Below are 27643 nucleotides of genomic sequence, written 5' to 3'. Positions count from 1 at the left end.
CACACAATTTCTAATTTCTGTTCACAGAGAGTCCCAGCAGCTGATTCACTGCTAAGAGCAGAGAGAAAAAGGAAGATGCAGAAGAGTAATATTTGATAAAAGCAGGTATGGTAAAACAAGCCTACTGAATTACATGGATGGTTTTGATATGAATGCAGAAAATCTCTCTATACATACAGAGGAAACATGTACTCTGCAACATGTCCTGAAAAAAAAAACAGCATGAATGCAAGATAAAACCTAACAAAGCAGATAAAATGCTACAAAATTGCTGCTGTTACTGTTCACCATTCAGCGTCCACATGCCTGTTGTGAGGGGTTATGCAGCAATATGAACATTCATTTTCCTTCCTCCTTTCATCTCTCAGACTTTCAATAATCCCACTTTCCGATGTGAATACCTTATAAGAGAGGGTTTAGATTAATCCTAGAGTCAAAATCACTACTTCCTGATACACTTGTAAAAAATCCACATTGGCACACTGTTCAACAAGCATTCCTGTTCACTGGAATTACCTGGAGATTTTAAAGTCACAGCACAGGTATATTTACCCTGATACATGATCAGACCTATTTAAGGCACAGGTGCACACGCACGCACGCGCACGCACGCACGCACGCACGCACGCAAATCGAGGATGCAAGATAATAGAGGTATGATATTCCGGCCAGCCACCAGGGAGGCAGGGAAGTAAATGTCACGGCCAAGGCTAAAGAGGAAACAAGCTTATAGTTGGTGTTAAGATCACTGAGCACTTGTCAGCTCCATACACATGGCATATACATACCAGCATGAAGGCACAGGGGGAATGGATAAGGGCCATGGCTCACAGTGTGAAGTAAGCACACATGTAAACACTTCTCTTTTCTCCCACATATTGGGAATCAAAACACAGAGAGCACACACCGACTGCAAACAAACATAGTGAGTGTGTGATGTTGCAAGACAATAAAAAAGCTTTGAAAACCTTTACATCTTTCTAGCTACTCCATTTGTCTCTCTATTCTTATGTAGCCTGAGCATTTTTGTCACTTCTCAAGTGAGAATTGGATCCAAACTTCTTGTAAGTTATCTCTGCTTAGTCATGAAATAAGCATAAAACAGATTTGATTTCTGAAATATCCTGACCTCAAGTGAAATTTATCCACTAATGAGATAAACATTAAATAGGTTGAGTAATAAAAGCAAAAGATGAGTCAGCTGTGATCATCAGGGACAGCTAAACTGATATGATAAACTATGGTATTTAAAAAAAAGGGAAACCCCTAAATGTGTGCATTAATGTAGACATGCATGCACGTAGATGCTCAAACATGCACAAAAGGACACGCAAATCCAAACACACACACACACACACAAACTGCCATGTGCCCCTGTGGCCAGTGTCGGATCGAAGTGGTAAATTATTCATGCAGAATGAGACTGATCTGTGTGTGCATGTCTGTGTCTGTGTTTGTGGACGAGTGTGTGCGTGCGGGTGTGTGTGTGTGTGTGTGCATGTGGCCTTTGTTTGCAAAACAAAGGCATTGAAAAATCAAACCCGGTTGTAGGTAAAGTGACCAGTGCTACAAATATTCATAGCAATAATCATGCATACACATGTATAAAAAAAATTACCATCACACACACACATACGTGTTCATCTATCTATATATCATTGACATAATACACTCTCTAGATCCTTACCATAACCTTAACCATCACAGCTAAATATCTAACCTCAGTCCTTCACTTAACCCTAACCTAAACTTAATTATAACCTTGCTCCTAAAACCAAGCATTAACCTTTAAACAGAAGTCTGATAAGACCAGCCAAAATGTCCTTACTCCAATAGAATTATGCTCAAAGTGGTGCTCACAATGCTAGAAATACAAGGAAACACACAGACGCACAGACACACTTATTTGCATTCAGTATTTATGGTTATTAAGCCTGGAGTCAATTTTAAAAGCCTCAACATCAAAAGTAGTATTTGTTCTTTAAATCTTCAAAACTGCTTATTTCTGCTAAATAGAATTTCTACTACAACCAATAGTAAACCTTTCATTGATGTGGATAACCAATGAGAAACCAGGCCAACCAGAGTAAGTTTTGATTGGCTGAAAGTGTAGCTAGGTTGAAGAAAATCTGAAAATTTAGCAGATGTCTGCATGAAAGGGAAGAGGCAGAGTGTAAGTTTGTTAATCCATCTGTGAAACCCAGTGCAGAAAAATATATTCCACAGTTTCACAGACATCTGCCAAAAAAAAAAATATCCTCCAAATCCCCCAAATGAAAAGTCACCACAAAAAAAAAAAAAAAACTCAGTAATTAGGCACACCTCCACAATGTGACAGGCCACAGTGCCAGGGTTTGTTTTCTTGCAGGCACCATATTATCATAATTTGACTCACATGTGAAAGGTTTTAATGCTTCCAATCTTATTTAATCATTTCCACTCATAATATAGCTCATTTTCTCTTCGTGTTTTTCTGTGATTGTAGAATAATGGTCACGAAAAAGAAGGAAAAAATAAACAGAAGAATGGAGGAGGAGGTGGGAGCTCGAAAGCTACAGATAGAGAGGGAGACAAATCATTCTCAGCACAGGGGAAGGGAAAAAGAGAGATGGAAACAGTGTGTACAGCAAGTAAGAGAGAAATAAAGCAAGAGAATTGAGAGCAGGGGATTTGGTAAGGGGGTTCGGCAGGTTTTTCTCCTCGTTGGCTGAGGTCTGTAACCAGGCAGAGTGTGTCTCGTCTCCTCTGAGCTGGCAGCTACACCTGAATAATTATTCACGCTATTCATAAAAACAGCGAAACCTGCAAAAACCAGCTGCTTTGAGGCCAGTGTGTCATCCCCTCCCCATGAACACATACATGGCACAGAAATTAATATGCACACTAACAACATGAATATTCCAATGACTATGTACACACAGGGTTACACAAACTAAAAGCAACATGTAAGGACAGCAACTCGTGTTGTACAAGTTCCAATTTTAGTTGAGTATTTCCATTTTATGGCACTTTACTTCTATTCCAGCTTGTCAGACACTTTTATTACGCTACATTTATTTAACAGCTATAATTACCAGTGACATTTCAGATTAAGATTTTACGTACACAACAAATGACCACTTCGTAAAATAAGGCACTGTCATACATTAAACTTGCAACAGTGTATAAAGCAGTAAAAAAAAAAAAAAAAAAAAAAGTACTCTACCTTGAACAACTACAGCTTTAAAGTACTGCTTTTTCACTAATGCATCAGTAATAATGAATCAATAATTGAATACAGTTTCTCTCTCTGGCCATTCTGTATAATGAATACCGTATTATTGTGGACTATTCAGGACTTTTACTCATAATGCTTTTATAGTGGGCTGTGGATCCTTTTTCTCCATTAAATGCCCAGAATGCATATTCCAACACTGACTAAAACAGGCACAATAAGCATAAAGAGTACATAGTAATAATAAAAGCAATAAGTATCTGGCTATGCAAGTTGTATAAACAGTTTTACAAATACAAAGATTTAGGTAGAGAAATTAATAATGACAAAATAATATATTCACTTAATTTTTTATTATCAGTAAAATATTTAAGCTATCTAAAATTAAGCCAATCTTTTAAATACCTGAATGTTAGTTCATGTTTTTTTTTTTTTTTTTTTTTTTTTGAATTAAATTGAATTGAAATACATTGTGCAAAGAAATTATTTTTGGCTGAGCAAATACGTTTCAACTGAGAACTTAGATTAACACTGCATGTCTGTATAATACAGTCGACTGCAGATCTGTGCAGTTTGGCTACCACCTGCTTCTATTAGAAGCCTCTTTCAAACAAGAAAAATGAGAGCCTGAGTCAGAGGTCAAAAGCAAAACGGCACTTTAAATGTAAGAAAAATAACTGCCTGTTTCAAAGGTACATTATCCTTCAGCCAAGCAGAGGATGAAGTTCAATGTTTAGAGAGGGTGACTTGACACTTTATTACATTAGTGTATATCATAATCTGGCACACATGGGCATGTGTGTGTGTAGGTGGGTGTGCACCTGTGGACGCTCAGCCAGACTACACAGTTATAACTACCTGTCCTATTACTACATTTATTTATACAACGTCAAGCGTCGTGATGCCAAGCAGGAAGTTGAGGCCTGGTGGACCCCATGCAGAGCACATGATGTCATGGTTTAGACGCTGGTACAAAGCTGCATGAGTTCATAGCGGCCACTGTCCATCAACCTCAGTGTCCCAGCTGACATGCAGCTAGATGACATTTAAAAAGCACAGACAGAGTGAGCATTGTATAGTCATAAATAGCGGACATGCTGGATTTGGAAAATATGAGCTTCTATTTCATTGCTGTAGTTAATTTATAACCATTTCAAGATTTAATACGTGAGTTCGGTCAATGAAATATAGGTACTATTGTGGGAAAAGCATATACAGTCCACACCGTAAGTATTTGGGCAATTACACATTTCTTGGTTTTCAGACTCTGTGCTTCAGCACATTCAATTTGAAATAAAATAATGGACACTACATCAAAATGCCAAGTCTCAGCTTTGAGTTTGTTTACTTCAATATAAAAAGAACTGAGTGGGACATACAGCATATCTTTGTTACCAGAAAGTGCCCAATATCAAGGGTTCAAAATGATCAGAATAAATTTTGCGTGGAAAATTTTTTGCAGTCAATGACTGTCTGAAGTCTTCAACCCATCAATATTAACAGATGCTTTTGTATCTTCTCTGGTGATCTTCTCTCAGCGCATCAGTGTAACTAGAGCCAGAAGAGAGAACTGAAACTGAAAAAAAACAGCTTTGGCACAGGAAAACAGACATTGACTGAAAATCAGAAGATTGCCATTGAAAAAAATAACTTTGGTATTGAAAAAAATGTAGATCACCAAAAACTGAGAAGAGTGTAATTATTTTCAGTTTTAATACTTTTTCAATGTCAAAGTTATTCTTTTCAGCACAAATGTTTCAATGCCAATGTTTTATTTTTCACTTCTCTGTGCCAAAGTTTAACTGTCAGTGCTCTGTCTCAATATGTGTAACTGCCTTCAGCTCTTCCTTGATATGTCATCGTCATGCCTTTGCTTTGACTGCATGTTTAGATGAACTGTCTTGCTGCATGATGAAATATCATCATGTGATTTCTGATGCATTTGGCTGACTCTGAACACACTGTATGCCCCTGTATACTTTCTTTAGGTTTGTTTTTGTGACTGTAATGTTTCTGCATTTGAAGCTTACCACACATTTGCATCTTTTGGTGAATTGTCTGAGGATATGTTCACAAAGTTTTCTCCTTATTGTTTCCCAGGGAAACATGTACGTCTACATCCCAAAGAGCTTGCTTCTTGACTTCCTGTGCTGTCCTAAATGGGGTTTTCTTTACCAAGTCATTTGTCATTTTCTAGTTTTCCTCTGCACTTCTGCCCACTGTTGAGCTGGGCAAACCAACTACCTTTGCTCTGATAGATTTTTGCTCACTGATTTTTTTTTTTTTTTAACAGACTCTTGTCTTCTTCACTTGTACTTCTTTACTCCCTACATTGTCACATAACACCAGCTTAGACTAATACAACCCTAATCAATTTCCACATTAATAAATACAGGTATAAGTTTAGTCAGTCACTTTGAAGTAATATTCAAGGTCCTGAGCAAGAAGTCAAAGGCACAGTGTGAGGTGCCTCACTGAGGTGGCACTGTGGCCTGACACCTTTTGCACAGCTGTCCGCACGAGTCGGAGACTCTTTGAGACAGGGTGAGGTGGGGCCGAAAAGGTGAGACGAATGGCAGCAGTGTCACTAGGTGAATACAAGTGAGCACTCATGCATACATGCTCTGTTTTTTATCCCCATATCGAAACATCCCAGACAGTTCAGTTAGACAGGAGAAAGTTGTGTTGAGACAATCCCTCTGCGCTAAGCCTGAATCACACACACACACACACACACACACACACACACACACACACACACACACACACACACACACACACCCTCATCCAGAAGCACACTCAGAAAAACACACACTTAAATACATAGAGGCCTGTGCAGACAGAGTGATATGAATATTTGAAAAAGGACTGGGGTAAAAACTGGAAAGGCCATGGGGTCTAGTATCACAAATACATTGTCTGCATCAGTCATGGACCGGTGAGCTGATCTGTGTGTGCATGTGTGTAGTTAACTTCTTTCTTTATCTGTCTTGTGCCCATCTACTGTCTGTCACTTATTTTCCCTCTCCTCCCCTTTTCTCCTCCTTTTCTTTTCAGTCACTAATCCTGCATGTGTTTGTGTTGATAACAAACTCAGTGGCGAGGAAAGGCTCGAAGAGATAGCGCGCTGGTTTTTCTTTGGCACAGTAAGCCAAATGACCACATACGCAAGCACATACACGAGTCTACATGCACACACAAACCGATGCGACAGCACTGGATGACAGTCACAGCACAGTGACACTAGTTGGGCCAATAATGAGACATGATATCCCTCCCTCCAGAGGTCAAAAACCTCTCTATCTCTGCCTGTCGCTGGGTTAAAAGTCTTAGAGCCAAATGAATTATTCTTCAATTACTCTTGCAAGAGACACACTTCATCCTTAGGCTTCTCTCTGCTCATTATATTCATAAATCCTCCAATCTCCTCCATACAGCAGCGAATGAAATTATTACAATTTCTACTCATTCCACGACCCCCACAACCCCCATTACCTTTCTTCCTCCAAATCCCTTCTGCTCCTTCGTTTCCCCTTTATCCACCACCCGAGACACAATACGCATGTACAAGTACACAGCCACATACACATTTGTGGGAGGGGAAGGTACACATAGCCTAGATGTGAACACACACACAATTACTTCTCTGGTTTGAGTAGGGGGTTATCAGTTTGACACAGGGCGCTGTGATTATGTATTTTCTGTGCTCCAGTCAGGGGGAGGAGATAAGGGGCCAAAAGACTACAACAAAGCCAGATACCACTCTTCCTACATGGGGAGGGATTGGGTGAAGTGGTGAGTGTTCAAGGTAAGAGTGGGTGAAGAATTGCAAACCTTTTGAGTTTTGCAAATTTTTGCCACCCATGCTCATGGTAAAAATAATAATATATATATATGTATATGTTCAGAAAAGCACAGTGCTGCAGTGCTAGGAACAACTAAAATACTGTGAAGAACCCTCAAACGCCAAGGCCCCTGGTAGAGGACCTGAGATTGAGGAAGACACACACACACACACACACACACACACACACATATATGAATATATATATATATTTATTATGTTACTGTTTTCCTTTATTTATAGGTTCTCAACTCCAAATGTTGTGAGTACATACTGATTCACTAAGCCACCAGGAGGGCTAGAACATCTGATTTGGGTTATGAAACTAAATAGCTTCCCTGTCATAAACCAGACAGTTTTATTTGCTCATAAACACACAGAGAGAATGATGTCCACAGTCTAATTCTGTCAAATTTGGAGAGTATTTATCAAAGGTCTTAACTTTTTCTGGAGAAGAACAACTAAACCAGTGAAGTGGCACGGCTGAATTAATCTACAAGGCCCCAAATTAAGACCAGAAACATCCAAGTTCTGCACATCAGAGAGACAACACAGCTATTACAGTCTCCAAAAAAAAAAAATCTTTTCATATCTGACACATTTTTCAACAGTCTCTCCATTTGTTATGTCTTTGGCTTCTTCTCTCTCTCTCAAGGGTGGGAACTTTCACATACAAAAAGGCATTTTGAGGCCCACAGTGTCTCAGAGTACTGATAGGCTGATGTATAAGGAGAGGCATTGTGGGTAGACATGACAAGCAAAGGGAAGCCATCAGTGGGACATCTAAGACTGGGGGAATGCAGGCTCTCTGGCACCCAGCGTTACTCTCAAACACTAGCTCTCTGATAGAGCCGAACTAGGACTTAATCACTACCAGAAATAAAGAGCACTGCTTGACATGAGGATGGAGTGACAGAGAGGGAGTGTATGTGAGAGAGAAAGAAAGAAACAGAGAAACAAAAAAGGGGAAACATGAGTAAAAGAGGAAAAACAGTGACAAAGACCATAAGGGAGAGACTGGATAGAGAAAGATACGGTAAAAAGGTAACAACACTGTTCAGAGAGTTGGATAATAACTGCACAATTTCTCAAAGCCCACCAACAACTAATTGTGACCAAGGCTGCTTGAGAGGAAGAGGGAGAGCACATAAGATACTGTATATTATCCACTTCTGAAAAACACACAAAACCAATTCCCGAGACACACACACACGTACACACATATTTGAGTGAGTGCAAAACACACACACACATAAAAGCTGGATGAGTGAAGCCTTGCACTCTTTAAATAACACCCAACTACCTAACACCTACACACACACACACACACACACAACAAAATCTCTTCTACTCCCACCTCTGTGGCCCATCATGGGCTTCACTAAAGGGTGAACCTGAAACGTGAAACTGAATTAGGAGAATGATTAATCTCATACAGCCATCCACACACTAACGCATATATAAATCAAATTAGCAGCTGAGAGAGAGCAGCAAATCGCTGAAAGCTCTGGGACACCAACAAAGCCTCCATCCCAAGACATTTTGTATCCATTACACAGCCATGAGCTAAACCAGCTATAAATAAAAATGTACAGTATATCGCTAGCAAAACAACACAAAAGACCACATCAGACACATGTTTGCTGTTAAAATTATCAAATTTTGTTCTGATATTTGTTTCCCAACCAGTAGGGAAAGTGTTAGGAAGCTTGTTTTTGATTATAGGGTTTTACAGTATCAGCCAGCAGAGATCATGATTTTACCTTTATAGTCACTAACAAGATGATGTTTTGCCTGGCTACAATTATTGAGTTGTGTTGCACATCACAGAGGAACATCACAGCTCCCACAGGACTGAAACACCGCAAAACCATTAGAGGAGCACAAATGCCACAGCTTTACAGTTACTCTACAAACCATCTGCATCCAACTTGTCACCATGGGTGGTTGGCTTTTATCACCAGCTCACTTGATTAAGAAAATACGTTTTCAATTGATTTCCTTATACCCTAATTTGTGAGAAGTTGGTATAAAAAAGGACTATCAATCTGAAATGAGTGTGTCATATCAGAGTAGTTAATAAAAGTAATGGATTTTTCTTCCTTTTCTTCTAATGAAAGCTGGTCTGCAAGTGATGTGGATGGGAAGATTACCAGAGAGAGGGAGAGCAATCAAGGAAGAAAAGAAGTGGAAAGGAGAGTGTGATAATCGAACGAGAGGAGCGCTGCAGTCCTGGAATCAGATCCAGGTCCATGGAGTCATCAGAAATGCAACGATTCTAAACGCAAGAATGTGATTTTCAATCGACACTGGATGGGACCAAGTGGGAATGAATGAGAGATGGAATCAACTGCTAAACGAGATAATTACTGGCAGATATTATAGAGAGGCAGAGAGAGGAAGGAGAAGAAAAAGGAATGGTTAAAATGACAAGGAGAAATCATTTTATTCTAAATCTGTACAAATTATAGTCAAGTCTTCATTTTTGAAATTCACAAATTACAATCAACCTACAGTAGAAACAGCAACTACATCCAAAAATTATTTTTAAAGGGTTTACTCAATGGGGGCAGCATGGTGGTTGAGTGGTTAGCACTGTGATGGACTGGTGACCTGTGCAGGGTGTACCCCTGCCTTCCACCCAAAGAGAGCTGGAATAGGCTCCATCAGATCCCCATGACCCTGGTTAAAGTATAAGTGGATATAGATGATGGATGGATGGGTTTACTCAATCAGATTACATGTTGTCAATCTGTAAAACCACCTGATAATATTAAAGCCTCTGCTGACCTCCAGCAGTTAGGTAGGAGTATATAACAGGTTGTGTAAATACACTGTGACATCATGGGTGAGTGTGATCACAGGTGCAACAGAACACTGACCAAAATATCAGTGATTCTGGAGCTGAAACAAAAATTAAACTTTCAACCAATCAGAGCAGTGAAGTTGTGTTTCGGTCTGTGTTAGGGTATTCTACATATATACTCTATAGTAGCCCTGCTCTAGATTGGACTTCATTCCAGGATTCTGTAAAAGATATTGTATTATGTCATCCCTGAGTCCATTCAGCATCTATTTTGGAGCTTTTTGGAGTATTATACAATTTTCTTCAAACAAAAGAACTTTAAATTTCATTTTTAAGCCACTATCATCTAAAAGTAAGGCTTTTAAATGCACTTAAAATATGGAAATACAATACAATCCAAAGTTCCAAAAGAGCTACTAAATGGAAGGTCTAGTGAGAATTTTCTGGTTAATAAAAAAGTAGTACTGACTGTACCTATGGTATCTGTCCTATTAAGTGAGTAAGCTCGATTAATCAGTGTTACAATGCTACCCTATAAGCCTGTAAGCACACTTTTCATGGCATTTTGGATGGTGAAACAAGGTTTTAAAGTGATATGGGTCATATCTGACCATATATGCATTTTCTATTTTTAGTTATATTATTTTTACCTTTTCACTATTTTTATTTTCATGCTATATTATACAAATTTCTATTTTATTTTTTATATTCTCTGTGTCAACTTTTTGTGCACAATTTTCTATTCTTGCATGGAGAACCTGGAATCTAAGCAGCTTCCCCCTGGGGATACATGTTTGGTTCTGATAGAAAGCTGACAAGGATGGTTTAGTCAGTGTACAGAAAAATAAAACCATTCAAACTCAGCCAACAACTTTTCAATGAATGTCACCAACATTGCTGCTGTTATTACACAACTAAGCAAATTAAGTATTAATCCTCCTTCACGTTTGGACGATAACTAAACTAGCTAATTCATAAGTATAAATCTTCTGATATCGTTATACACACAGCAGAGCTACGGACCGATTACTGTTAGCATTTAGCGTTTGCAATATGCATATAAGGTGGTCAGCAGACTTCTGACATTATACACGGCAGTGAAGCACAGACCGGAATATAGCTGGAAGCAAATTGGCACGTTCAAACTTCCGCGAACAACCCGCACGTCACAAAGCAGATCGGTCTGGTGCATGTTGGGAGTGGTAGTTAACGCTAATATCTTTGCTGTGTGCATAGCAATTTGACATGATTATGTTAGGTTATGAATTTACAGAAAATAATAGGGAAATGTTTTCTTCCCTGATATTAGCTACCTAGAATACAGTTAAAAAATGCAGTCCACCAGCGGTTCTTATCAGTCCATATGCCAGTTATTTTTCTTCTTCTTCTGTTCTCTGTTGGCATCGCAAAACTCAAAAAGGACGTTGGCAAACAGATATAAAATTCTATAACGTCACACTCCCCTTGTTTGCCTGTGTTTGGGTTATCATGGAGTTGAGGCGAAATTGTCATCAACATGGCGACTGCTGTAAGCCATCTCATGCAATGCAAAATTATATAGATACACAAATACAAAATAAATGTAGTGCCATACAGTTTGATCCAAAGAAAGCCCTCTACCCCCTCACCCACTACATCTTTGAGTGATATTCCCATCAAAAGGTCCAGTAAGACACCAGCGATGACAGAAGAGGATGAAAATATTGCCCTGCCTCTTCCCATCCTTATGAAGGCTGATGAGGAAACACCTGGAATAGTCATAGACGTAATCGATGACCAGCTATTGCCTGACTCTGAAAATATTATCCTGCCTCCTGGCAACCTTGTGAAGGCTGATAAGGAAACATCTAAAATAGTCAAGACTGTAATCGATGGCCTGTCATTACCCGACTCTGAAAATTCCTCTCACGTCAGTAAGAAAAGCACTTCACCAAAACATGCAAAGAGACATGCAAAGCTAATATTTAGCAAGTTAAGACACTTTTTTGCACCCACAACTTCAAAAGACACAACCAAACCTAAGAAACAGCTAACTACCAGCTTTTCTGAATTTTCCCAAAAACAATTTGACAAAATGATTTCTGAGCTGAAGACTGCCCTGAAGACAAAAGATGCAAAATTCGTGGTGAGTCTCACAAGCAGTTCAAAGGACTCTCCGAAACGCGTGAATTCCGATGAAGCTGCCGAAGTCTTACTTCCAGGAGTTGTCTCAGAATTGCCTGAACCTGCTCCTTCCAGTCCAATCGCAAGAATAACTGTCAGTGTGCCAGACGCGGCGTCTAGTCCAATTCACTTTGAGGACATCAAACCAGAAGTTGACAACTTGTTTTATATGCTGAAGCAGTCAGAGAAACCTGCAGCACCTTCCATCAAAACACTGGAAAACATCACATCCAGTGGTGAGATCAAGAGGTTTTCAAGGGAACTGACTGATAAAATATTCAATCATCTGATGGCTGGACAGACATATCAACTTCCCATTATCTCACCAGGAAGAAGTCTCTCTGACTCTGTCATTTCTGAACTTAAGACGAGGGTGACCACAAATGTGCAATTGCCTCATGAAGTTCTGTATGTCATGACAGAGAATGCAGTGGAAAAGTTCTTGCAGCAGGTAATACTCTGGACTGAGAAAGAGACACACGCTGACTCTGAAGGTCTAATCACAAATGTTGGAACTCCACCACAAGAACACCGCACCATCAAAAGCCCTTCCTGTCCATCACTGACACCTGAGGCCTTACCTTCAGCAAAAGACAGAACGAGCAATAAACTCATCAGTGCTCTTGTTATGAAGATCAACCTTGAAGTCTCTCAGAAAACCAAAAAATCCCTAAATATGGAAGACACATGTGCCCTCGTCAACCGTCTGTCCCTCAAGGTGGCGAGCAAGGTTGACATTGATGACATTCTTATTGGAAAAATCAGAGAGAGCATAAAAAAAAAATCAACAACGCTGTGTTTGAAGACCTTTACTCAAAGTATGGCAGTTCAGAGAAGCTATTAGAGGCTGCAATGGCATCAAATAATACATCTTTTGATGATGCTGTTGAGAAGTATCTGATAATCCATGCGAATGCCTTCCTCAGTCCTGCGCCAAGGAAGTGTGCACTTTCCAGATTCTGTTCATCAGTGAAAAAAACTCTAACAAAGCCTTTCAACTGGTGTATTAACTAAATTACCTTCTCCCACTTCAAGTCCCCAACCACCTTCAGTTCCCCCTACTTCTTTTACCATCTTGAAGCAAATGGTATTCTTCTTGAAGGAAACAATTTAATAAGTTCACCAACCATCATGCCTTCTAATTCACGTCAGTAGTGGTGGTAAAAAATTCCATCGTAGAACCTAGAAAATTTCTTTCCTTCAAGATGAATACTACTATTAGACCTTTTTCACAGCGGGCATTTTAACATACAATACCAGTCCAAAGTCTGGACACACTAAAACTGTCCGCTGTGAGAGACGTCCAGGGCTGCACGGTGGGTCAGTGGTCTTTGCTGTATGGAGTTTCTATGGGATGAGTTTTCTCCGGGTGCTCCGGTTTCCTCCAATATTAAATAAAAAATAAATAAATAAAAATCTTGCTTATAATGTTCTTTCTTTCCTTCTTTCTAAAGTTAGTGCTGTTAGGATGCTTTAGGTGGATGTTTTCTGTTCAATTCAACAAAATAAGCTGATCTATGGCGTATGTAGATGAATGTTTTATCTGATAGCATTAACCAGAACATATAAAGTGTTTTTGCTTCTAACAAAAGCGTAAAAGCTCCCTGAGCACAAGAGAAAGATGCTCAGCAGGTGTCTAGTCTTCATCTGTGCATGACAGCTGCCTATATTCTTGCTAACCGTCGGTATGTCAGATTAAAAACACAGTAAGTAACAATGTAATTCTACGAATGATCTATGAAAGTGCAGATAATGATGCCATTGAGTGGTAACCCATTGCAGAATAACATCCCCCTCACTTAAAGCCCATTATTTAATATCACAGATAGTGAATGACGTGCACCGAGATCATACAGACATCTGCTGCTGATGTCCTGAAAATTATCAGACCGCTGATGGTGGAGCGCATAGTCAACAGCATTTCTCAGGCTGGTGCAAGTACAACAATGGAGAACTTCCATGTGCACATGGGAGACTCCATTGCTTCTAGCTTTGCTGCTGCTCTTCAAGTCCCACCGGAAAAATCTGAGAGTGGTGAAAAGCTGACGTCACTGCTGGAGAGCGAAGTTACAGACAAAGTAAACTCTGTTGTATCTGTGGCCATTAGCAATCCTGTTTGGCCTAAAGAGACAGCTATTTATGTCAGTAGCACCATATCCATCAAGACTCTTCGTGAAATGGTGTCCCATGCAACCCAATGTCAAAGACAATTTCTATGCAAGATAAACTACCACTGCCTGAGACTGTGTGACACTGAGATAAATGTAGTGGAACCAGTGTGTGACATTCAGGAAATTAGATTTCCTGTCCCGTTGTCTTATTCTGAAGGGGCAACGGGAAATGTCTAGCTCTCTATGTCAGGTGCTTCCTGTAATCACTGATGGGTTTCACCTGTGTTTTCCGTGAGTCTGACAGTTAAATAACTGGCTTCACGCTGTCTCAAGTCGCCGGGTTGTCTGCGTTTTTATGCCCACTGAGAGAAGTATCGACATCGGAGTTCCGGTTCTCATTCACGGCTTGGGCGGAATCATCGGCTTCGCCAGTTCTGCTCTCCAAGGTTAGTTTTTTCCTTGTTACCCTACGGAGCCGCGTAGGAGAGTTCGGTCCCTGTTGCATGAACAGCGGAGCCCACGAGGTGGAAATAGACTCGTCGAGGGGGGCGCTTATTCGAATCGGATTATTCGTTTGATGAACTACTACGAACCGTGTGTCGCACCCTCCCCGGAGAGTGAGGGAGACGGAGGTTCGCCTGGTTGGTCTCTAGGAGACCCGAAGTTCAGAGACATTGACTGAGACCTCTCTCTTGTATTATCGTTTCTGCTTTTGTGTTTTTTGTTTCCTTGCGTTTTGGTGTTCGGGACCCGGCCGGAGTCTGAGGAGGCTGCCCCGTTGGAGACGAGCTAGCAGGCACCTGTAGGACGGACACACCATCTCGAAGTATCGTCCCGGTGTTACAGTTCCTTACCCTACGGGGAGACCATGCTCCTCCGGACCTGGGATCCATCTCCCCGGACATTCGCCTCCCTTTTTGAATCCCTTCCCTACAGTACCAATAAACTGCTCTGTTCCTGATACTCGGACTCTGGGGGTTTTGTGTGTATGGGGGGTGTGTTTCATACAGCTACCTAGCTCACCCACTACATCTTTGAGTGATATTCACATCAAAAGGTCCAGTAAGACACCAGCGATGAAAGAAGAGGATGAAAATATTGCCCTGCCTCTTCCCATCCTTATGAAGGCTGATGAGGAAACACCTGAAATAGTCATAGCATGTCCGTGGAATGAGAATAAGAATTATGTCAATGTATATATTATGTAATGTGCATGTGGGACTTAAAGCTTATAACCTCAATAAAAGGAGCGATAACACTCCTGTTGAGACAAAACTGCATCTTTAAAAAAATATATTATCAGGATTATGAATTTGCTCATCTGAACTTCTAAAACTTCACCTTGGTTAATACTGTAATAAATAATAATGAGGTGTGCTAGACTTTGTGTGTGGGCAGATGTGTATGTGTCCACCTCCAGGTATGCTAATGCTGTTATGACTGGCTGGCTTCATTACAGACTGCCTACAACACCAACAACACCACGGCCAAGGTCAGTGGAGGCTGCAGAGATGAGAGGGGGTCAGAACCATGAGCTCAAATTAATCTGCTGTTTAATCTAATAATGCAGCATGGCATTGGGTGTCTCGGTCCTATTAACACAACTGTAATTGCATTTGAGGAGAAATGGGCGCATGCAGCCCCACAAGAGTACATGAGTCTATACTCATGTGTACACCCAAGAACATCAAAGGCAAATCAAATGTATTACACAAAATTGCCTATCACACACACACACACACACACACAGTCAACGCATTTCATGTTGAGATAAAGAAGTGAGAAGGAAAAAAGGTGCTACAATTTCTGGTGAATTCAATCTAAGCAATCACAGTGTGTGCACGTGTGTCCATGTTTATATGACATGGAACATCTTTAACCACGGAGCCCTGTTCATTAGCATGGTAATATCCAAACAGCAGGGTGTAGTCAAAACAGCAGCGTATTATTAGGATTCATCTCATTAAGCTTTCATGAGATTTAAAAGTTAACACGAAATAACTTCAAAACTAAGTCTGAGATAAAACACTTCGCAAGGTCCTGAGTTTCCCCCCTGGAGACAATGCATTGCCTGCAGCAACATGGCGAGCTGGCCCACAGTAACCAGATTAAAAAAAAAAAAAAAAAACTTTGTTATGCTAAAAGTTCTGTTGATATTTACTGATGCAAGTAATTACTTCACACAAAAAAGGGAAATTGGTGAGTAAAATTAACCTTTTTTTCAGCTGTGCTGTAGGAAGTGTGGCATCTTCAGTTTAGCTCTAAGCAAACAGAACTTAGAAGAGGTCACGACTGAGAACTGCAGGCAAACATGATAATTCAAGTCAAAAACTTGTGGAATACTTACCGCAGTAAGATGGATGACTCCCTGAGAGGTCACAGGGCATCCCATGAAGCCGACAAACTGCAGCTCAGGACAATACTCTGCAACTGCTCGCATGGACTGATCAGTGACCTGAAGGGGGAGAAAAGACCTTTTATTAATATTCTAGTAAATAAACCCATTTATAGCCATAGTTCAAATAATTACAACTATGGTTTCTCAGGCTTTCGCTTCAAAGTAAAAATTTTATTTCAAACATTCACATTTCCAGGATCAACATATGTCATACAGTACATAGTGAGAAGACATCTGAAAGACAGTTTGCTTTATTTGATAGTTTTCAGGAGGGGAAAGCTGCACTTACCAGTAATTTTAGTAAATAATTCTATTAAGAGAATTTTTCAAAAGGTAGCAGGTGCAGACAGATGCAGTGAGAATCAAGACTAAATGTCTGTGCCATCTGTGCCGATGGTTGGTGTCTTTTGTGTTGGATGATCAGCAGAGAAAGGGAAGAAAGAAGGATCGCAGAAGGAGAGGAGTAGGAGGAGGAGAACAGACAAAACAGCTAAAAGTGTGTGCCTGCCAAGCAGTGTGGGTGTCGACTTATGATGGATGGGCCATTCCCCATCATTCACCCAGCCATCTACTAACAGCTCATAATGGATCAGAGATCAATAGGGAAGCAGCACATTTCCACCAGCCTCCACTGTAGTCATCAATAGAGGTATTGATAGCAACTTCACCTCCCTCATCACATTCAACACTGCAACAATATGTGGGAAATTGTCTGTCCTCTCTGAAGGTTTGCTCAGTGCTTCCTCAAACTTGTCATCACTCACAAAAGAGAAGTTAACTCTGTGCTGTGATCAACAGGGAAAACAAACAAGCAAACAGAGAGCTAAGTCTGAACTTTCATTTAAAAAATACTGATAACAAGGTGTTGATAACTTTAAAATAAACATCTAGAAATGTAATCAGCAGCTCCTCATATTAATAAATACTGATCCAAAATCCGTCCCAACAACAGGGAAGAGCTTTGCTATTTCCTTATTGGTCTTTTATTTTCTGTGCAAAATGAAAATTGAAATAATGGAAGGTTTCTGTTAACCATTGCTTCTCCTGAGGCACTACTGCACAAATGACAAGATAATTAACTCAGCAGTTAGACTGGAGAGAGAAGCTATAGTGTTGAGCTATGCAACGACAGAACTCTAAGTGCAAACTTAGACATAGACTTAAATATCAAGATGATATATCAAGAATATATCAAGATCACTATCAGGTCAAAATATAGTTTACAGCTGTAAAATCAAATGTACACGTATTAAAAAAAAACTAATGTTAACTTTTAACACAGATAAAACTGTTTGTGGTTGCAGGTGATGAATGCATCTCTGTTAAATTGCTCTATACTTCAGCCTCACCCGTTTTTGAGCTACAAATATTTGTGCATCTTGGCCCAAGGGACCCTGTCATACTGCTTGTCACTATCACACTGTCACCAGAAAGCCAGCAACACCAAGTCATTCTCTTTGCTCACTTCTGTGCAGCTACAGCCTGGTGCGTTCCTAGATCCACTGGACACCCTGCATGAGACACTAAACTAAATTACTACTCGTAAGTCTTGTTTTTTACCGATCACTGTACTTGTCTATATCCGCTTCATTCTCTTAATGATGTCCTACACACACTACCGTAGACTTAATCACACATTTGTCACTCTTATGTTGCTTCTGCCTCCCTCTGCCCCCCCTCCCCACCTCAGGTCTACCTTAAAGGTTACTGAGTCGAGGCAGAGGAAGATGGAAAACCCAGCGAGACAGCAAGAGGGGAAAGAAGTCACAAAAAGAAAAAGGACAGAGTCAATTTATCCTTTAGCAAGTCACATACAGTATGGCTTATCTGGGTAAAACACCTCCTATAACTCTAGCAAAGGTATGTCTCTCACTTTATCAGTGAGAAGCCAAAGTGCTTGTAAAGTGCAAAGTGGTTCATAAAGAAATGCAGGTGCAAAGGGTTTCCAGTTACAGGTGAGTATGTGTAATAAGTTTTCAGATTATATAACAATGAATGAGATGATTCAGATAGGTCTGCAAACATATGCTATCACGTACAGTATAAAATGTTGTCTGAAATCTTTAGATTAGTACCATTAGAATTTTTAATGTCTCCAATACTTTAGTTTATGAACACATGCATTCAAACAAATGGCATGCCCATCAGCCTCGGCATTACATTTTGACAATATTTTTTGTTGAGATATGAGAAACCCTATTGCATAATCCACTTAAAGAGACAAAGATAAAGCTGACACAATAGAGCTTTGACAGCAAGGTGCATTACATTTGCGCATATCAAATGATAAACCTCCTTTTTGTAAATTCCACTATACATAAATAAAGTAACACAATGGTGATATACTTGCTGTAATTGATAGCAACCGTCATTATTAGTTAATTTATTACATTCAGAGTAGAAAGCCAAAAAAACAAGCTCTGAGGTGGGCCGTCAACCAAAAGTATATTTTGGAAACGGTTGTGTCATTTCCTCCCTGCAGCATCTGTTTTAAGCCTTGTATAAAAAGGAATAAAACACATCACCCAAAACAGACCTGCCCTTCCTGGATACAGCTGGAGCACATCACTGTACTTTCTAGCATTGTAAAGAACATAGTTTTTCCCAACGATCAATAACTGGATGCACCTTAAAATTCTCTGCCTCGGGTATGGACCCACCACACCACCAATCATCTCTGCAGTCATAAAAGATTAACTGAAGGTGAGACAGTGTTCCCACTTGCAGACAATGATGTATATGGAACCTGATGTGCAGGGGCACGTGGAGATGGGGGGAGAGAAGAGTGGAGTTGTCATTTTGAGTATGAAACTTTTGGGGGAGGGTGCTGCTAACAGATGAAGCGAGCTGGCCTGAGGTCCCCACCATGGCCTCTGCCAAAAAACCATCAAGGAAAACATTTTCAGGTTGACTAGCAGCAAAATCAAAAAGCTACACACCGCCTTGAGCCTTAAGTCAGCAGAAGAGACAAAAAGAGAGCAGGTTATACATCAACAGTAACTCTCAGCAGGTAAGAGGGGAGACAGAGATGAAAAAAAATAAAATCCCAACAGAGCAGAACAGGCCAGGAGGGCATGTACCGTATCAGATTAAGCCTGAGCACGTGTGTTGGTGTCTGTGTGTGTGACTACCAAATGGGTTTGTAAGATTTGTCTCCAACCCACAAACACAAAAAGCCCATCCTAAATTTCTCTTTGCTTCCCAGTCGCCGCCCCCCCCCTCAACCTTCCATGGACTTTGATTTAAAAACATGGGGGAAAAAAAACATGGCACGGCTTTGGAGCAGAAGTGGCTGGCCAAGAGAGGCCTTAAAGCCTTTTAAGAAGGGATCTGGTTTAATGGTCTCTTAAAGATGGAGGTAAGAAGAGCAGAAATGGTGGAAAAGCTGCAGTCATAAAGATAGTCCATGTGTGTGTATGTGTTTTAAAGAGCTGGAAGGTCATTGTTGAGAGTGCTGTGGTAGAAAAAAAAAGCTGTATGTGGTTTTTATCTGGTGGTCTGGTTTTACAAAATGTTGAAATGCTGGAGGACCATCCAGGGGCCCTTCTCACCCAATAGGGGTCTTTAAGCTCATCAATATCTTCTATCATATGATTCATTTGCCTACATCACACACAAAGGCAAAAGATATACAACAAAAGATTAGACAAGATTCTTGTTCCTCCTTTTAATCCCTCGCTTCATACTTTTCCCACTCCCACCCCATAAAGATCTACACTCTTGCATCATTTACAACAGGCCAATCCTCACTATCAGAAACAAGTCAGCAAGAATATTCCCTCCCTTATATCATTAATCGTGTTCAACCTTGCTTTTATTCCTTCTTTGTGTATTTTTAAAACACACACACACACATAAATAAATCCAATTTCATCAGTGGGAGACATGGCAGGAGGTGTGTGGAGGGCAGGCACACTGTCATTTGTCTATGTTTGAAATTCTGATAATGATACACAATCACATACACACAGCCACATAAAAAACAGATTTTTAGCCTGTAGACCCATATAACAGAAACGCATGTTAAAGACAGCATAAGTTTCAACCTTTAACCTTTTCTCTCATTGCCAACTAGAGCTAGACCTCCCATCCAGACAGAGCAAAGGAACATAGCCCATTCAGAATGCAGTCAGCGTGAGCTATATTTTACTGGTTCTAAAAAAAATAGTTCATTCTCAAGAGTTTTGTCATCTTGACCAAGAAATAGATGAAGCCATGAGCATCTCAAGTGTATACAAAGGTCATCCGAGCTATTTTTGCTGTTTTGTTTTTGTTAGCACCTTCCCAGACAATATTGTGCTGCAATTTTGAGAAACCCTCTGGTCCATTTAAATAAAAAGGTCTCTGCTTCCTGAGATGCAATGGAAACTAATTCGTAAATTCATCAAGACATAAACCGCTAAACTAAAGAGCTAAGAAATATTGTCAAACCGATACAAACCTGTACCGAGTGAGAAGGAGAACAGTAGCATTCTTCAGATTAGTACATAAAACACACATAAACGCCGTATTTCCATGATGCTTTCTATATATTTTTCCTTGTTTCACAGGTTTTACTGGTGTCTTTTAATTGCACCATGTTTATCTGCCCTCTTCTTCCGCAATGGTTTATGGGCACTCAACTGGAGAATCAGCCGTTTACCTCAACACATCAAGCTCTTTTAATCACATAATGGTAGTGGATTGAAACACACATTAATTTGCATTTTCTTTTCTTGAAATTGGGTTTGCTCTATATTTGGAAGGGAAACTACTCAGTTGCAAAGATGCTTAAATTCAGCAAAAACCTCAGTCAAAGGCCACTGAATATCATGATGTCCTTATTAAAGCTTTCTGTTACTGAGTTACTCTGTGCAATTTTACAGATTTCCAATATTACCCATAAACCAGGACGCCAACTGCAGTCCTACAAGGTGCAAATTGAAGTGGGACGATTTTCATCGAAGTTCTGTTCTTTCCAAGGTAATCATTTTCTCCATAAAGACTCTCTTAGGGGTGATACTGGAGTGGGTTCATCACAGTCTTGAAATACACACACAAACACACACATGCATACTCATAAACTCATGCACGCACACACACCAAACTTTTGTCTCTTTTTAAAGAGCTCAGATGGGCTGTATTGACACGAAGGACTGGTGATCTGGCAAAAATCTAAATGAATACTTATCATCCTCTGTAATATCCAATGCCTGGAGACAAAAGCAACACAGAAAGTCATAAAGTTTTACTACAGCAAGGGAGAGTCTCTTCACTGTGCTATCTCTGTGCTGATGAACACAGTGCACTCAGCACGGGGTGGTTCGCTTGGACCTGTGCATGTGTATTGATCTGCTATACTAAAGCTTTAGCCAAGCTGACTTAAGTCTGCAGACACATAGATATGTGCATGTTTTTTTCACGCTCACACATGAAAACAGTCACGCAGGCATACAGCAAGACACGCAGCATACAAGCAGGCCAAGTACACAGTTGAGTCTAGACAGATGTGAGGCTCCTGGTCTCCAGCTATTCTGTGTGATGTTTTCCTTGGCTAAGAAAGAAGGACTTGTCATATTTATGAGACATGATGAGAGAAGAACACGGGGTGAATCACAGTGAGAGACGAGGGAGAAGAAGACAAGGAGGAGGAAGAGGAGGGAGAGAAGGGGATGAGGGAGAATGAGAGTTTTCCAGTCTTTTTATGTTGACATAATGTAGCTTCCAGTCTTCAGTGTATTGCTTGGCTGCTTCTTCTATGTCTGTAAATCCTGACTGAATATGGATGTGACAGGAGGTGAGAAAGATGGAGAGGTGCTATGACAGGCCAAACAAGCCATGGGTGTGTGAGAGAGAATGGCTGTGTATATGTGTGTGTGTGTGTGTGTGTGTGTGTGTGTGTGTGTGTGTGTGTGTGTGTGTGTGTGTGTGTGTGTGTGTGTGTGTGTGCGCGCGCGTGTGTGTGTGTGTGTGTATGGGCGTGGGCATGTGCATGTGTGCAGGGGAGTATGTGAATATGAAAGCAATCTGATCTTATTAGAAGCCTGACGGGATGAGGAGCTGTGATGAGAGCTCTGAATCACCACCATCTAATCAATCAGTCTAATTAACCGAGCTTTATGAACACTGGGCCGAGCTGAGAAAGAATCCGCCGACACACAGATTAATAATGATTACCAAATACACTGCAACACATTCTATTAACAATCCATCTTCAAGCCTATCCAAAGCCTTTGCATTAGAAGTCAATTCACTGCCAGTTGCAGAAAATGTTCTGAAATGTATTAGAGGTTCTTCTGTCTCCATCAAGTCTTCAAAGTAAATGAAGTAATGTTCTCAAGAATTCATTTTTATTTAATGTAGCGTAAAGTCCTGAGTAACTCTGTGTTGATTTCATAATATAATAGTCATGTCTCAAGGGGTCTTTAAGCATTATAATTTGATATACAGACATGATGAAACTCCTCTGTAGGAGATGGTTTAAATGTTACTTTAAGTAACAGGCACAAGTAATTTTTGTTTATGCTCACACTAAGACAGGAGAGGTTACTCTCCTAGTGTGAAAGTCAGCAGTGGTCACAGCACAGCACAGGCGGCCATGCAGATGTTTCTGTGTGTGTACATTTACGTGTGCACACAAAAATTTTCACACCAACCAGTCTTCGTGTGTGTGTGTGTGTGTGTGTGTGTGTGTGTGTGTACTGTTACTGTGACCTGGTGCTGGCCAGCACCGGGGTAACAACTGTCACTGATAACACAACCACTCCCTGACCACTTCACTGCCCACAATGCCAAGCTCTGGGCAGTCAGCATTTCATTTAGGCAAATTAAAAGCATCTTTAAGTCTCTATGTCTCTTTCTTTCTCTCTTTCAACCAACACATCTACCACTCTCTTACTGTATTTCTGCCCATCTTAATTTCTGTCCTGCTCATTATTTTCAGCTGCATCGCAGGAAAAAACACGATGTGGTCAGAGGGCCAGCATATAAAACAAAGCACTCGTTAGCCATCTTCTCTCATTAACACAGAAAAAGACAAGACAGAAGCAAATTAAATAAGATGTATTTAGTGAGAAGGACCATTACACAGTGGCATCTTTGTCAAGTAAGAATTTTACTCAAAAAAACAAACTAATTTAATTTAAGTTCTGTTCTATCTACAACTTTGAGCAATTTAACAATTTTGCACAATATTCAGTAAATCCATTGTTTCAAATCCATAATACAAAACAGGTACTAGCTTTTCTTTGTTTTATCTTATTGTATATTTTCATATTTTTACTTTTTCTGACATTTCCATACATCAGCATTTACTGATGTTTGTGCACTCTGAACTCTGACCAAACGAAAGGGAACAACCTATTGAACTATGATGTAAGGAATCATCAGTTGCAGCCCTACTTGTAACGTTTTACAGGTTGATGTTTAAAATTTTATTTTAATTTATTTTGTTAATAAACTAGTCAATTCATCAGCCAAGATAAAAATGTCAAAAAAGTTATTTGTTCTCGTATCACTGCCAATGCAATATCTTTGGGTTTTATTGTTGTCTCTTTTGTTGATGGGCCAAAACAAGCAAATAGGGTGTGTCCCTTCAGGCTCTGGGAACTGGTGAGGATTATTTCTTATTATTTTATTACATTTTATAAACTACATAGCTCATACAAGTACTAACCAACACACTAAAATAAACATGTTACATGTTTTTAAATGTGTAAAAATGTTATAATCTTGAGTTTCAGACTGGCTGAAGAAGGAGGTATGGTCATCTATTTTCATCATCTACCACCTATCCTGAGAATCTTCACATCTCTCCACTATACACTGTGACAAAAAGGCCATAAAATGATCTGAAAAGTACACTGTGTTTTTTTTAAATCGAAGCTGGCACTGAAAATGACTATGTTTGAAAAATGAAACTCCCAGGATCAATAGATCCACTTTTCTCCAACTGTGGCCATCTCAGACACACTTGCCAAAAAAAAAAAAAAATAAATAAATAAATAAATAAATTTTAAAAAAAAATCCATGAAACACTTGCCCTTATCCTTTTCAAATATCTCGCAAAAAAGTAACTGCTACCTACTTAGCAGCAATGATTCCATGGCCTGAACAAAGGCAGTATTTTACGCATTTTATTGGAAATCAATTTCCACGTATGCAGCATACACACCTCTCTCACACACTTGTCAAGTCATCTTGTCTCGCTCTATTGATGTCATCAGCCATGATGATGCCAGGGAGGACTGAAATCTGCATGGGTGATCGCCAAAATGATTGATCGCCTCACTCGTCTCTACACTTCACTCTCAACTGAAAATTGCCTGTCATTTATTCAGTGGCTTAAGTCCCCAGTTCCCGCAAGAGTTGCATACACTGTCTTTTATCATGACGCGCAAGTATAGTCATACATATGTGTTGTGTGTGTGTGTGTGTGAAGAGGATAAGGCATGGGGTGAGTGCTGACTTTGGGAGACCCCTACATTGCAGTTTCCATGAGATGAAGAAGAGGTTTTGTTCTCAGTCCTGTTCCCTAAGGATCAATAGTGCTTTGTTGCGTGTCAAACAGAAATCAGAAGTTACTATGGAGAAGGCCAAAAGACATACTTTACTCCCTCAAATGCACAGTCATTACACCACATTGTCAAAACCCTCCAACAGTTCTCTTGAGGTTTCAAATCCCAGTGTCTTCTTTTCCCAAGCAACATATCAATAGTTCTTTGTTCCATGTCAGATGGAAATCAGAAGCTACTGTGGAGGAAGTCAAAAGACACACTTTACTCCTTTAAATGCAAAGTGGTAGCTGTCATTACACCACATTGTCAAAGCTGTCAAACTTCTCTCGTGAGTTTTCAACTCCCAGTGTGGGTTTTTTTTTTTTTTTTTTTTCCCAAAGTACATTTTCACTGAAAGGCTCATTCTCAGTGTCAACTTGCCATGTTAGTTCTATGGCTCTGTGCTTTATAGTCAGAGGCCTCTGGCTGATGTGTGCTATGGAGCAGTGAAAGCACAGGCTAGTTGGTCAATGTGAAAATGAAATATCTCTCAAAGTAAAAAAAAAAAAAAAAAGAAAAAAAGAAAAAAAAAATCCAACAATATGTACAGCGCTGAAATAGTTCAGCATTTAAAAGAGGCACAGACAGGTTGAACTCAATAACCATGTTGCAAAACAACCTCAAAAGGCACCATTTCATAAAAACAACTAACGACTTTGTTCTTTTTCCTGCTTTCAGAAAAGCCAGAGAAAATGCATTATTGGAAATGCTACTTCTAAACCCATTCATTCTGCCTATAGCAAGCCATCAATTACCCAGCAGCTTTTGTTGCTGAACGGCACAGCGCCCACACACTCTCACTCACACACACACACACTCTCACTCACACACACACACACACACACACACACACACACACACACACACACACACACACACACACACACACACACACACACACACACACACACACACACACACACACACACACACACACACACACACACACACACACACACACACGTTTTCATTTTTCATGGGGAATTTATAGTGACTTTCAATAATTTCCCATAAACTTAAACTAACCTTAATTATAACCAGTACTTAACCCCAACCCTAACCTTTCCTTACCTTGACCTAAGTTGTCCAGTTGTCACAATAAAATTCAATGAGCATCTGATACCACGAGGAAGATCAAGCACCCAGTGTGAGAAAAAACATTTTGTTTGATTTAAAAAATAAGATTGATTTCTCCATTGAACTACTGTACAAACTCTTCAACAAAGTTAAGTGTTTCATTTATTTTTTATGTGCAATGTGGAAGTCATTTACAATGATTTCATGTAGCTTCTAAGAAGGCATGTAAATGAGTCTGTTTCCATGCACATTAGTATCTGGGAAAATACCAATTACATGCATGTTAGACAATTTTGTTATTGATATCCCTGTTTACATGAGTCTGATATTACCCATGTTTCAGATTTTCTGTCAGTGCAGGTATTTTCTTAGACGCCTCCATATACAGCAAATCAGTCAATTCTGCATTGACTGGGTTGCATTCACAGCTGAGGAAAAACTGTTTTTGTTTATGAATGCTGGGACACAACTGTAGTGAATCACTCTGCTGGAATTAGCTTCTTCATCTAATAATCAGTACTGGAAAATGAGTGCAGGGATAAAACTTATCACCGCTGTCACTTTCCCTTTTATTTAAAAAAAAAAAAGTCATAATGTATGAATACTGTAGTTTGTTTAAATGCTAAAATGTTTACACAGCAGTAGCAGGCAATTATAAACCTTCATTGTGGCTTGAAGGTGGTCTGCCTCTTTCACAATCTAAAAGCCACCAAGAGAGACTGTGGTCTGCAAAACTCTGAACCTCTAAACCCTTTACAGTTCCCATGCTAACTACCCAGGACAGGATCTATAAGGGAAGACCTGAAATTGACTTAACACCTTAACACTAAACTTTGAGCTTTACTTAGAAATCAGTTTTATCTCTCATGCTAATGATGAAAAATGGGACTTAAAGAGGCCAATTTGACCAAAGACCTGAACCAGAATGACAGGCTGCTGTGGTGTGGTACCCATCAATGGCCGGCGTTCCAGCTATCGCCCATATTGGATTGTTCTGTTCAGCAGTCTATGGCAGAAACTGCAGCCTCTTCTTATTGACACTGTACTAAATGTATGGAGCAGGAGTTGGCAGCAGCTGAGAGAATCACAAGAGCAGCAACAAACAACTTCAATACTCTCTCAGAAAAACAGCCGTTTGAGAACCTTTAAGTTTCTTTGTGATGACATTGATCTGGTTGGTGGATCTTTGAATTTAATCCTTACAATAGAAGCTATTCAGCAAATATGGTAAAGCCGCAAGTGTAAGAAATTGTAGTATTTGTGAAATGTATATATATAAAAATTTCCCTTCTCACCCCTATGGGTGGTGTGTGTGTGTGTGTGTGTGTGTGTGTGTGTGTGTGTGTGTGTGTGTGTGTCCTCCACCAGACGCCTGGGAGTTTGAGGGTTCTTCGCAGTATCTTAGCTGTTCCTAGCATTACACTCTTCTGGACTGAGATCTCTGATGTTGTTCCTGGGATCTGTTGGAGCCAGTCTCCCAGCTGGGGGGTCACAGC

The 27643-nt window shown here is 40.0% G+C and overlaps 1 protein-coding gene across 1 annotated transcript in view; it reads right to left on the bottom strand.

Moving 5' to 3' along the window:
- Nucleotides 1-27643, bottom strand: part of fbxl17 (F-box and leucine-rich repeat protein 17) — a 205423-nt gene that overhangs the window by 123067 nt on the left and 54713 nt on the right. The window contains exon 7 of the mRNA XM_026322162.1: nt 16486-16593. Within this exon, the coding sequence (XP_026177947.1) occupies nt 16486-16593 (108 nt within the window). The remainder of the gene's footprint in view (nt 1-16485; nt 16594-27643) is intronic.

The sequence above is a fragment of the Mastacembelus armatus genome, chromosome 9 (assembly GCF_900324485.2).
Source record: "Mastacembelus armatus chromosome 9, fMasArm1.2, whole genome shotgun sequence".
Lineage (NCBI taxonomy): Eukaryota > Metazoa > Chordata > Actinopteri > Synbranchiformes > Mastacembelidae > Mastacembelus > Mastacembelus armatus.
The sequence above is the reverse complement of the archived record's forward strand: the minus strand, read 5'-3'. Positions and strand labels throughout refer to the sequence as shown.